Source organism: Rhinopithecus bieti, unplaced genomic scaffold (assembly GCF_001698545.2).
Source record: "Rhinopithecus bieti isolate Rb0 unplaced genomic scaffold, ASM169854v2 scaffold_13262, whole genome shotgun sequence".
Classification (NCBI taxonomy): Eukaryota; Metazoa; Chordata; class Mammalia; order Primates; family Cercopithecidae; genus Rhinopithecus; species Rhinopithecus bieti.
In genome coordinates, this window is record NW_016808004.1 from 6,007,691 (window position 1) to 6,019,951 (window position 12,261).

At 56.1% G+C, this 12,261-nt stretch overlaps 1 protein-coding gene across 2 annotated transcripts in view; it reads left to right on the forward strand.

Moving 5' to 3' along the window:
* TPRA1 (transmembrane protein adipocyte associated 1) overlaps positions 1 to 11,040 on the forward strand; it is a 17,074-nt gene extending 6,034 nt beyond the window's left edge. For both annotated transcript variants that reach the window (XM_017885128.1, XM_017885127.1), the window contains exons 2-11: positions 3,644 to 3,785; positions 3,935 to 4,067; positions 7,021 to 7,107; positions 7,204 to 7,276; positions 7,401 to 7,480; positions 8,047 to 8,157; positions 8,289 to 8,349; positions 8,556 to 8,658; positions 8,796 to 8,876; positions 10,324 to 11,040. In XM_017885128.1, the coding sequence (XP_017740617.1) occupies positions 3,661 to 3,785; positions 3,935 to 4,067; positions 7,021 to 7,107; positions 7,204 to 7,276; positions 7,401 to 7,480; positions 8,047 to 8,157; positions 8,289 to 8,349; positions 8,556 to 8,658; positions 8,796 to 8,876; positions 10,324 to 10,591 (1,122 nt within the window). In that variant the 5' untranslated portion in view covers positions 3,644 to 3,660 and the 3' untranslated portion in view covers positions 10,592 to 11,040. The remainder of the gene's footprint in view (positions 1 to 3,643; positions 3,786 to 3,934; positions 4,068 to 7,020; positions 7,108 to 7,203; positions 7,277 to 7,400; positions 7,481 to 8,046; positions 8,158 to 8,288; positions 8,350 to 8,555; positions 8,659 to 8,795; positions 8,877 to 10,323) is intronic.
* The last annotated feature ends 1,221 nt before the right edge of the window (positions 11,041 to 12,261 follow it).

The following is a 12,261-nucleotide window of genomic DNA, read 5'->3' on the forward strand; positions in this document are numbered from 1 at the left end:
GTGCCTGTAGCCCCAGCTACTCAGGGGCTGAGGCAGGGGAATTGTTTGAACCTGGGAGGCAGAGGTTGAAGTGAGCCGAGATCACGCCATTGCACTCTAGCCTGGTGACAGAGCAAGACGATGTCTCAAAAAAAAAAAAAAAAAAAAGCTTGTGTTAGTGAAGGCTGGGCTGCTTTGCTCCCCTCCCAACAGTAGGGAAGGACCCATCTTCTTTCTTAGGATCTACTATGTGTCTGTAATATTCCCCATCACTTGAAGATTGCAGCTATGGTCTCATTTTATTATTTTTAATTAATTCTTTTTTGAGGTGTGATCCCACTCTGTCACCCAAGCTGGAGTGCATGGCACGATCATAGCTCACTGCAGCCTTGAACTCCTGGGCTCAAGCCATCCTCCCACCTCAGCCTTACTATTAGCTGGGACTACAGGTATGCACCACTATACCTGGCTAATTTTTGTATTTGTTTCTTTTTTTTTTGAGATGGAGTTTCACCCTTGTTGCCCAGGCTGGAGAGCAATGCAACCTCCGCCTCCTGGGTTCAAGTGTTTCTCCTGCCTCAGCCTCCTGAGTAGCTGGGATTACAGGCATGCGCCACCAGGCCTGGATAATTTTTTTTTTTTTTTTTTTTGAGACGGAGTCTTGCTCTGTCACACAGGCTGGAGAGCAATGGTGTGATCTCAGCTAAATGCAACCTACACCTCCTGGGTTCAAGTGATTCTCCTGCCTCAGCCTCCTGAGTAGCTGGGCCCTTTATAGGCATGTGCCACCATGCCTGGCTAAGTTTTTTGTATTTTTAGTAGAGACAGGGTTTTTCCATTTTGGTCAGGGTGGTCTCGAACTCCTGACCAGGTGATCCGCCCGCCTTGTTATCCCGTCCACCTTTGGCCTCCCAAAATCTGGGGATTACTGTGAAAACACCGTGCTGGTCTATAATTTTGTATTTTTTTTTTTTTTTTTTTTATAGAGGCGGGTTTCTCCATGTTGGTCACAGTCTGGCCTCAAACTCCACAACCTCAGGTGATCCGCCTCCCTTAGCCTCCCAAAGTGCTAGGATTACAAGTGTGAGCCCCGTGCCCAGCCTTTTTTTTTTTTTTTTTTTAGAGACAGAGTCTTGCCCTGTCACCCAGGCTAGAGTGCAGTGGCACGATCTCAGCTCACTGCAAGCTCTGCCTCCCGGGTTCAAGTGATTCAAGTGATTCTCCTGCCTCAGCCTCCCAAGTAGCTGGCATTACAGCTGCACGCCACCATGCCCGGCTAATTTTTGTGTTTTTTAGTAGAGATGGAGTTTTGGCATGTTGACCAGGCTTGTCTTGAACTCCTGACCACAAGTGATCCGCCTGCCTTGGCCTCCCAAAGTGCTGGGATTACTGGCGTGAGCCACCGCGCCTGGCCAATTTTTGTGTTTTTTTGTAGAGATGAGGTCTTGCTATGTTGCCCAGGCTGGTCTGAAACTCCTGAGCTCAAGCAGTCCTCCCTCCTTAGCCTCCCAAAGTGTTGGGATTGTGAGTCACTGCACCCTGCTGTCCTTATTATTTAGATGGGGACCTGATCCCAGAGCCAGTGAGTGGCCCACTGGAGCAACCTGAGCCCCAGCCCATGGCCCGCCCCCTTCGGAGTCTTCCCTCCCTTTCATCCAGAGGTGTTCTGGTGTTTAAGGGCTTGGACCAGCAATGGGAATATTCCTAAGCCCCCCAGCCCTGTCTTGGGCTGCTGTTGTTCAAGGATGGCTTTGGCAACAACAGAAGCAGGTCTCCTGTTGCGTTTCTGCAGACCTTGTTGACAGGCATGCAGCTCACTGGGCGGCTCCTTGCTGAAGGGGAGGCCTGGGCCCTTGATGTGTTTTCGGGACACATCTTTTTTTTTGTTTTTTTTTTTTTTTTTTGAGATAGAGTCTCGCTCTGTCGCCCAGGCTGGAGCGCAGTGGTACCATCTCGGCTCACTGCAGCCTCCGTCACCTGGGTTCAAGCAATTTTACTGCCTCAGCCTACCGAGTAGCTGGGACTGTAGGTGCATGATGCCATGCCCAGCTAATCTTTTTTTTTTTTTTTTTTTTTTTGTATTTTAGTAGAGATGGGGTTTCACCATGTTGCCCAGGCTGGTCTTGAACTCCTGAGCTCAGGCAATCTGCCCGCCTCGGCCTCCCAAAGTGCTAGGATTGCAGGTGTGAGCCACCGTGCCCAGCCACATCTTTCTTACTTTTTAAAATTTACTGAAGTGCACCTATGACTCAGGAGTCATCGGTGTGTGGCTCAATGACTTATCACACAGTGAACACGCCTGTGTACCCACCACCTGGATCTGACACCCAGAAGCTGGCATGCCTCCCCCAATTACCACGCTCTTCATTTCCCCAAAGGTGCCCCGTCTACATTTGTCCACAGATCGTATGCCTGTCGGCCCTTGTGCCTGGCTTCACGCTGTATCACTTCTGAGAGTCATTCGTGTTGCCTGTAGCAGTGGGTCGTTCTTTTTATGCTGTGCAGTGTCGACCATTTATGCTCATGCTCTGGGGCTGTTCCCCGCCTGGAGCTTTCATCCACAGGCTTTATGAGCATTCCTGGTGAAGTGGAGTCATAGGCATCTGGCCCAATCTGTTCAAATCATTCTAAATATTGGCATCTGTTATGTTCTGGTGCCCCAGGCCACACCTGGATCACCCCGAATTCCCTGCAGAAGTACCTGTTGCTATTCCCTGAGAGTCCTCTAGCTCAGGAGTCTTGGTTTTCTGACCAGACCCTCAGTCCTCCAACCCCAGAGTGGTTCCCAGGACCCCAGACCACCAGCTCTCCTGTCTTCCAGGCTAGACTCAACCTCTCGTGCATAGAGTGTCATGTGGGCCCCTGCCTATGGGCCCACCCTGTCCCTGGCTTCACCCTGTAGCCTGACTGTTGCAGACACAGCTAGCCATGCCCCTCTGTGGTATAGCCTCTTCCCCCATGCCCATCTCCACTTGGAGACCTCCTGTGCATCTCCCAGGCATGGCTCAGTGTCCCCTCCATCTTTGTCTGTGGTGGCAGAGGGAGATAAGGGCCAGAGGGTGCAATTGAGGAGGGCATGGTGCCCAGCTATGGCCCTCAGCAGTGCCGTGGCCTCATACGAGTCAGTGGCCTCTGAGTTCTGCATGGTGTGGCGGGTCGGAACCACGGCTGATCGCTACCAAGAACTCCCCACGTGTGTGTCTTGTTTGAGGCACTTGGCATCACCACAGCCTTACTTGTTACACCCATTCCATAGGTGGGGGACACAGGCACGGAGAGGACAGGAAGGAAAGGGCAGGGCTGGGCTGTGAACCTAGAGCCTGTGCTCTCACCCATGCTGCTCTCATGGGCCCTCAGGACTGAAAGTAGCCAAGTGGCTGTGCCTTACACACGGAGGTGCTCAGCTGAGGGGGTGGCTTTGTGACTGTTTGCGGGTCGTGAGATAGAGCCTGAGATGGGGGACTGGGCCCCTGCCTGGGGGATTGGGTCATGACCTGTGTGGAGTCCCACCCTGAGTTGCAGTAGGTAGGGAGGGTGGTTTACAGGGGTGCTCTGTGCAGCCCCTCTGATTTTCCCCTGGGAGTCCCAGGTCCAGAGGAAGGAGGACAGTGGCCCAGGCCACACAGCTCCTGTGTGGCTCACTGGGTGGCTCTCACTCCTCCAGGGCTGGCTGGTGGCAGAATGGACACCCTGGAGGAGGCGACTTGGGCCAATGGGAGCACAGCGCTACCCCCACCCCTGGCACCAAACATCAGTGTGCCTCATCGCTGCCTGCTGCTGCTCTATGAAGACATTGGCACCTCCAGGTGAGGCAGTCACAACACTGGGCAGGCTCGCTGAGTGTCAGTGGCTTTTCCTGGAGTGGGGGAGTGGTGAGGGTGGGCCAGACTGTGTGCTGGAGAGAGGGTGCATATGTGGCCTCGCCAGTGAGCCAGCTTCTGTGCCTATCTGCCAGGGTCCGGTACTGGGACCTCTTGCTGCTCATCCCCAATGTGCTCTTCCTCATCTTCCTGCTCTGGAAGCTTCCATCTGCTCGGGCCAAGATCCGCATCACCTCCAGCCCCATTTTTATCACCTTCTACATCCTGGTGAGTTCACTGCAGTTGACAAGAGCCAACGACAACTGGGTTAAACAAAAAGGAATTAACTGCTTCTATAATGAAAGTGAGCTTCAGGTATGGCTGGATCCAGGCAGTTAAATGATGCCGTTAGGATCTGTTACTGCATCTCTGCTCTCTTTGGGACTTATCTCTGATGAGTTCTCCTCATATGGTGTCAAAGATGGCCAAGAACAGCTTTGAGCTAACATCCTGCCTCTACAACTCAGGCAGACAGTGCCTGTTTGCTGATAGTGCCAGTGTAGACCTGGGATTTCCTCTGACTGGCCCACCTAGGATCCCATCTTCATCCCTGAGCCAAGCACTGTGGCTAGGAAGGAGAGGGGCACTGTGAAGCTGGGAGGGCAGCAGCAGCTCAGCCGGACCATATGGACTGAGGGAGGTGGTCCCTACAACAGAACTGGGGAGCTGATCCTAGAGGGGAGGGGAATGGATGCTGGGTGGGAAAAATGCCCACTGCATCCTCCACCCTTTCGTCCCCTATCTGTCCATTCTGTGAAACCTCTTTGGAGAAGACATCTTACTTGCTGGGAGAGCCTGCATTCTCACCACTTGGTGGTCCTGGCACATGTTGCCTGGGGAGAGGTGTCAGGGCTGTGGTTGAGAAGGCAGCTCCAAATGTGGGCTGGCCCAGTATAGGCTCCAGGTGTGGGCTGTCCGGTATAGGCTCCAGGTGTGGGCTCTGGGTATAGGCTCCAGGTATAGGCTTCAGGTGTGGGTTCCAGGTGTGGGCGGTCTCAATGCAGGTTCCAGGTAAGGGCTGCAGGTCTGGCTGTGCAGGTATGGGCTGCAGAAGGCTTCAGGTGTGGACTACCCAGGTATGGGCTGTCCAGGTGCGGGCTTCAGGTATGAGCCATCTAGGTATGAGCCATCTAGGTATGGGCTTCAGGTGGGGGTTATCCAGGTGCAGGCTGTCTGGGTGGGGGCTGTCAGGTGTAGGCTTCAGGTATGGGCTGTGCAGGGACAGGCTATCCAGGTGTGGACTTCAGGGCTGTCCAGGTGCAGCCTGTCCAGCTGTGGGCTGTCCTGGTGTAGGCTTCGGGTACGGGCTGTCCAGGTATGGGCTTCGGGTGTGGGCTGTCCAGCTCCCTTCCTTCAGGCGCCCTTAGCCTGCCTGCAGGGCCTGCCTGGCTGGAGTCCTCCCTTCTCTGTGGCCCTTAGATACCACCACATGAGAGCCGAGTGGCTCCCTGGTCGCCTCTTTGTGGTCTAGCCCAGAACTTCCCCGTCAGAGGAGTGGGCTGTGGGCAGGCAGAGAGACAGACAAGCGACTGGGGAAGCCTGGAGGCTGTAGTGGCCTGATGTCCCTTACACCTGCAAGATGGTGGTGGACAGGACTGGGAACTGAGGCCTGCTTTCTTCTCTGCTTCTCTCCCCATTTACTTATTTGTGTATTTATTCAACAGATATTAAACACCTACTGTATGCTAGGCAGATGTCCTTTTGTGGGATAAGGGGGAGTGCAGGCAGGAAGAAAGAGCCAGGGCTAAATGTCCAGGAACATAGTACAGGACCCAGTCCATCAACTTCTGGGGACTTTGTCCTAAACAGTTCAGGAGGCAGTGGTAAGAGTGGACTCAGGAAGTCCAGCTCTGAACCCCAGCCATGCTGCTGTGTGACCTGGAGCCAGTGGCTTGGTCTCTCTGTGCCCCAGTGCCCTTCTGCGTAATAGATGTTGATCTGCTTTAGCTATGGAGTTCGTGTGAGCACCTATGAGGTCATCTGCATAGCTGTAGCCCAGTGGGAGCTTGGCACACAGTAGGCGTTTGGCAGTTTGTTGCTTTTGCTGCCTGCCCTCTAACATAATTTCTCATGGCATAAAAGACAGAATATATATGGATCTGGGCATGTGTCAGAAAACCCAACTGAGGCTCACAGAAGCCAGTTTCTGACTGAGAAACTGGGCAGTTCCTGGGCCTCAGGCACAGCAGGATTTTGGGGCACAGCAGTGGTACTGGGGCACCATCTCCATCTCCCACTCAGCCTGGCATCTCCCCGATGGCCCTGCTCTCTTGCCATCTGCCCTTGTGGCAGCAGGGTGGCGTCCATGGTTCCAGGTTTGCATGCCTTTGGTTTGCCTTTCCCAGCAGTTGCACCTGACATCCTGGTTCTCTCTCATGGGGCTCCTGTGGGTCCCATGCACTTCCCTGAACCAGCCCTCAGGCCAGGGGAATGACATACACCACTGGCCAGTGCTGCGTCCTAGGCCATCCCTGAAGCCAGGAGCGGTGGACTCAGCCTCATCTGAAACCACTGAAGTCGGGGTGAGGAGGGAGAGGAAGGGGATGGATATACCAGGCCGATAAGTGCCACAGATGCTGAGCAGGCCCTTTTGTGAAACCTGCTGGGCCGGTAGCTTCCCTGGGGGTCTCCGCACCTGTTATCAGTGACCTTTCGCCTGGTCCCGCATGCCTCAGAATTAAAACCATGAATATGACAATAATAGCAAATGTATACTTGGCCCTTCCTGGGTGCCAGGCAGTCTTCTGCTGCATCTGTTAACCCATTTGACCCAACAATCAAATGCAGTAGGTTTTGTTTCTGCCCCCGTTTTATAGATGAGAAAGCTAAGGTACAGAGCCAGGAAGCAGCAGCCTGCTACTTGTGATGTGAACCTGGCCCATCTGGCTCCACCGTGCTCACCCCTACTCACCAGCCCAAGGCTTTTGTTCCTAGCCAGGAAACTGGGGCCCCGAGAGGGAGGGCCAGGCTGGAGGTCACCTGCAGTTGAGGGTCTACAAGTCTGTGAGCCTTGCTCCCTGGAGCCTGATCCCCACCTCCCTGTGTCCCACCCTGACTTGCCCCTTCCTCCTTTCCGACCTCAGGAATCAAAGGCTCCTGTAGATATGGGGATGAGCTTACTGCCCCTGCCAATGCAGAGGCTCTTGTTCCCTGACTACCACGCCACTCCCTTGCCCACCAGGTGTTTGTGGTGGCGCTGGTGGGCATTGCCCGGGCCGTGGTATCCATGACGGTGAGCACCTCGAACGCTGCAACTGTTGCTGATAAGGTGCGGCTGGGCCCTCTGAGGGAGGCCGGGGAGGCCTGGCCTGGGGTGGGCTGGGGATGCTGGCCCAGGCTGACGCTGTGCCCACTCTGCGTGCAGATCCTGTGGGAGATCACCCGCTTCTTCCTGCTGGCCATCGAGCTGAGTGTGATCATCCTGGGCCTGGCCTTTGGTGTGTGTACCGCTGGGCTCCTGGGCCCCGGTGACGCTCTCCCCTGCCCCTCCCTGGCTGTGGGCTGACTCTGGCGTGGTCACCTGGGCTGGCTCCTGCCTACTGACCAGCACATTTCTTCCAGGCCACCTGGAGAGCAAGTCCAGCATCAAGCGGGTGCTGGCCATCACCACAGTGCTGTCTCTGGCCTACTCTGTCACCCAGGTAAGAGGGTGGGTGTGGGCAGGAGACGCCAGGGGTCAGGACACCAGGCACCCACTGCTTCTGGGCTTGGGTGAGGTTTCCAGTCTTTGTCACCTTCAGAATTCTCAAAACTTTGCACTTGAGAAATCACATGGGATGCTTGTTACTGAGGCACGTTCTGGGGTCCCCTGGAGATTCGGATCCAGTAGGCCAGGGCGCCAGGGTGGGAGGCTCAGGACTTGCCATTTTAATAAAGAGTTCAGGTAGGGACAGTGCAGGTCCACAGACCTCCCTGAGAAGCATGCATCTAGAGGCCTCTTTCTTAGACTGGGGGCAGGTACTGCACTTCGTCCATCTCTGCCCCCTGCCCCACGTGACTCAGCCCAAGACTGGGCCGGTTCCGGATGCTACAATCAGGTGGGCAGTACGTGGCCTGGGAGCAGGCTGGGGCAGGTGACTTGAGGGTCAGGCCAAGAGGCTGGACTTGGTGTGGTAGAGAGCTTAGGGGGCTTTGCATCAGGGAAAGCCCCTGGGAGGGAGGAGCCTTGAGATCCTCTCCCTTCATCCCTTCCTGCTTGCCCCTGCAGGGCACCCTGGAGATCCTGTACCCTGATGCCCATCTCTCAGCTGAGGACTTTAATATCTATGGCCATGGGGGCCGCCAGTTCTGGCTGGTCAGCTCCTGCTTCTTCTTCCTGGTGAGGTTCAGGCTGGGGCAACTGGGGTGACTGGGGCCTCAGGGCCAGGTAGGGGATTGGATGCCTGGGTTTCTGGCTGTGGGTCAGGGCTGGCGCCCCCAGCACTGTCTCAGCCCTGCCTGTCTCTGTAGGTCTACTCTCTGGTGGTCGTCCTTCCCAAGACCCCGCTGAAGGAGCGCATCTCCCTGCCTTGTGAGCAGCTGGCCGGCAGCTCTGGGACAGGCGGGGACAGGAGGGGGTCTACTGGGCCACTGTGGCTGGGAGCTGGAGAGCCCTGGGTGAGAGGGAGGCCTAGGGGGGTCCCGGGGGACACACCAGGCTTGAGGGTGGTAGGTGCTGGAGGCAGAGCCTGGCCTGGCCAGGGTGGGACCTCACGACCCACCTTGTCTGGCCCCCAGCTCGGAGGAGCTTCTACGTGTATGCGGGCATCCTGGCACTGCTCAACCTACTGCAGGGGCTGGGGAGTGTGCTGCTGTGCTTGGACATCATTGAGGGGCTCTGGTGCGTGGGGGCCGCAGGGTGTCTACCTTGTGGGGGCATGGGAAGTGGGCGGCAGGGTGTCCACCCACTGGGGGCATGGGGAGGTGTGGAGTCAGCATAGGGCTGGGAGGCCCCGCACTGACTCGTCTTCTCCGCAGCTGTGTAGATGCCACAACCTTCCTGTACTTCAGCTTCTTTGCTCCGCTCATCTACGTGGCTTTCCTCCGGGGCTTCTTTGGGTGAGTCTGTGGCCGCCGGCGCCCCCGCGTGGCTGCCGGCGGAACTGCGCCTTCTTCCAGCATGGGTGTGAGGATTGAAACAGAGGTGGCTGTGTATGCATTCAACGAACGTGCATGCGCCACCAACCACTCCCTGCAGGATCATGGGCCCACAAGCCTACCAGACTACACACTCGCACCCCCATGCAAACAGATACTACCACCCCCACCCCACACTCGCCACGCCCCGCACCTGTGCACTGGACACGTGCGCGCCACCCTGCCACGCACAGCACTTCCACCAAAGCCTCCCCCCGCACCCATGCACCCAACCGCTGCACATACGCGATACACAGCGGCACCCATGGCACCACCAAACACTCACCACACCCACATGCTGCATACACAGCATGAACACATCGCGCTCAACATATTACCCAGTGTAGATATATGCACACATACACATATACATACATATATATGCACATTGTATGTACAGTACACACAGACATACTCTCACCATGAGAGATAGAGTGACTGTGCACGTTGTTCTACATTGCTGGTTTTTATTTAATAATATATTAACTCATTCATTCGCAAGCATTCATTGAACACCTACTGTGTGCCAGACACTGCTAGAGCCAGAAGATGGGAGGCCCACAGTGGATGCAAATCCCTGTCCTCATGGAGCTTGTACCCTGCTGGGGGAAGACTTAAGTGGGGAGCAGGTTTGGGGTGGGAAGTCAGTTGGATTCTCTGGGGTTGAGTACACTGCTGTGCACATGTGCATCTGCAGAAGTGTCTGTGAGATGGGATGCTGAAGACGTGGGATTGGGGGTCCCACTCCAGGCCTCTAATATGGTCAGAATGTGGGTGCTTTGCCCCTCCTTTCTCACCTGCCAGGTCTTGTGGGGAGGGGCTCAGCCTCCCCCGGGTGAAGCTGGCAGAGGGTCAGACTGGCCCACGGCCACAGCTCGGATCTGTGCACACAATTTCTCTCCTGAGCCTCAGGCTCCTTTTGTAAATTGGGTGTAGTGTGTCCCCGTTGGAGAGTTGCCCTGAGGGCCGAGGGACCAGGTCAGAGTGGAGTGGTCGATAACATGAGCAGCAGGGGTCAGAGGAGTGAGGCAGAGGCCACAGCCAATGTTTCCTGAGCACTTGGGCAGGCGCTGTTGAAGGCTTATGATTTATGTCTGTTCTTCCTCCACATGGTGTCCACGCACCCATTTCACCATGAGGAAGCAGGCACAGAGGCCCCCTGCCTGAGCTCACACAGTCGGGGGAGGAGGGCTGGGTTCCAAAACAAGTCTAGATGGGCACCAGGGTCCAGCCGACAGGCCTACTCGGGGTGGGTGTCAGGCAACTGTTGGCCGATTCCTTCCTTATCTGGTGGCCCCATTGGCCTGGAGGGAAGACTGTTTCTGAGTCACTCAGTGAGGCTCCTGTGCCCCTTTCTCCCTCCTGTCAGCTCAGAGCCCAAGATCCTCTTCTCCTACAAATGCCAAGTGGACGAGACAGAGGAGCCGGATGTACACCTACCCCAGCCCTACGCTGTGGCCCGGCGGGAGGGCCTGGAGGCTCCAGGGGCTGCTGGGGCCTCAGCTGCCAGCTACTCAAGCACGCAGTTTGACTCTGCTGGCGGGGTGGCCTACCTGGATGACATCGCTTCCATGCCCTGCCACACTGGCAGCATCAACAGCACAGACAGTGAGCGCTGGAAGGCCATCAATGCCTGAGAGCAGCTGCCAGGGCCTGCGGAGGACAGGCCAGAATGGAGGCCAGCGGGCCCAGTGTCCCCGGGGGAGGAGGACCAGGTCAAGGGACCTTCTGTGGGCGGTAGCCCTGTGTGCCCTGTTCCCACCATGAGTCTGGAGGCCCCACCTCCCTGGGGCTCCCAATCCCCTTTGCCATCTCTGCTCTCACTGGGGACCCTCCTCCCTTCCCACCTGGTCTCATACTGCTCAGCGACATGGCCTGGGCTTTCCTTCCAGGGCCATGCTTGGCAAGGTTGGCTGAGGGCACCCCTCCTTCTCTGCATCCTTGGCACGAGGGCAGGGCTGGCTCTCCCAATGCCTCCATCCCATCCCCATGGTGCTTTGGCCTCCTCAAAGTCCACTGTGGTGGATGGACTGAAGTGTGTATATTTTCTTGATCTATTTTTTAATAAAAAAGAAAAGGAGCAGAAGGTGCTAATGTGGAGGTTTTGCAGGAATACCGGGGCTGGTTCCTTTCAGGAGCCTGAGGGCTGGGTGAGGGGCTGGGAGGCTCAGGGGGCCTCTGTTTGCTCAACTAAGGAACAATCCCCAATGCCCAAGCCCTGGACTGCCTGCTGGAGAGGTGGAGAGAAACAGGATCCCAGCTGCCCCTGCCCCTGGGCCCATCTGAGTAGTGGGGACAGACATTGGAGAGAGAGGAGAACTATGTTTTGTGAGCCAGCCCCTCTCCCTTCTGTGTCAGAGACACACACTGTTGACTTGAGCAGCCAGTTCCCTCTGCTCAGCTCCAGTAAAACTCAGAATGGACTTACTGTTGCCATCTGTAAAATCCGGAGAAGACCCATCCTGCAGGGCCTTTTGTAAGGATTGGAAAACACTAAGCGTGAGTGGCTGGCGTACAATAATGAACGATAAGGATAGCTCTTATTTTTAGCCTCAAGAATAGTGCTTGGCGCATAGTAAGCCCTCAGCAGACAGGATGCGGGGAATGATGTTTGTCATAAGGATGGGTGTGGTTGGCTGAAAATGGGAGTAAATCAGAACAAAGCACTGGGATCATAAGGCGTGAGTACAGGAGAGGGGCCCGTGTGTCCCTGCCACTGCCCTTGTACCTGAGTTCGGCTTTGAGCTTTTTGGCAGCCAGAGCGAAAGGGAGTTGCTGCCAGTTATGTAATCCCCAGTGTTGGAGAGGAGGGGCCCACCCAGGACACAGCCAACTGCATGCTTCAGAGCCTGAGGAGGTCGCAGTCCCGGCCATGGGGACCCTGAGGGTCAGGCTGTTGCCCGCCTCCACGATTGGCCTTTATTTAGGGGGGAACGGGGTGCCGAGGGCACCAGCTCCAACACAGCTCATGTCTGTGGTGCCAGTGTATCAGGCTCCCTGGGATCCAGGGCCCGGAGGGTTGCTAGTGGGCAGGGCTGACAGTACGGCCAGTGAGCTGGACTCCTGGGCTGCAGCGGGGACTGCAGGGTGCCCCTGAGTGGCATGCTTTGTTGAGGCCTCTCAGCTCACGTAAAAGCCTGGTAATCAGGGAAGGCAAGCTCACAGCATTCTGAGTGAGCAGGGTAAGGGTTGGGGGCCAGCAGGGATTTGACCATCAAATCCACATGCAGTCCAAGACGGCAGTGTCAGCGGAGGTTTGCTGGGTGCAGTGAATGAGCAGAGAGGCATCCACAGAAGAAAAGAGACC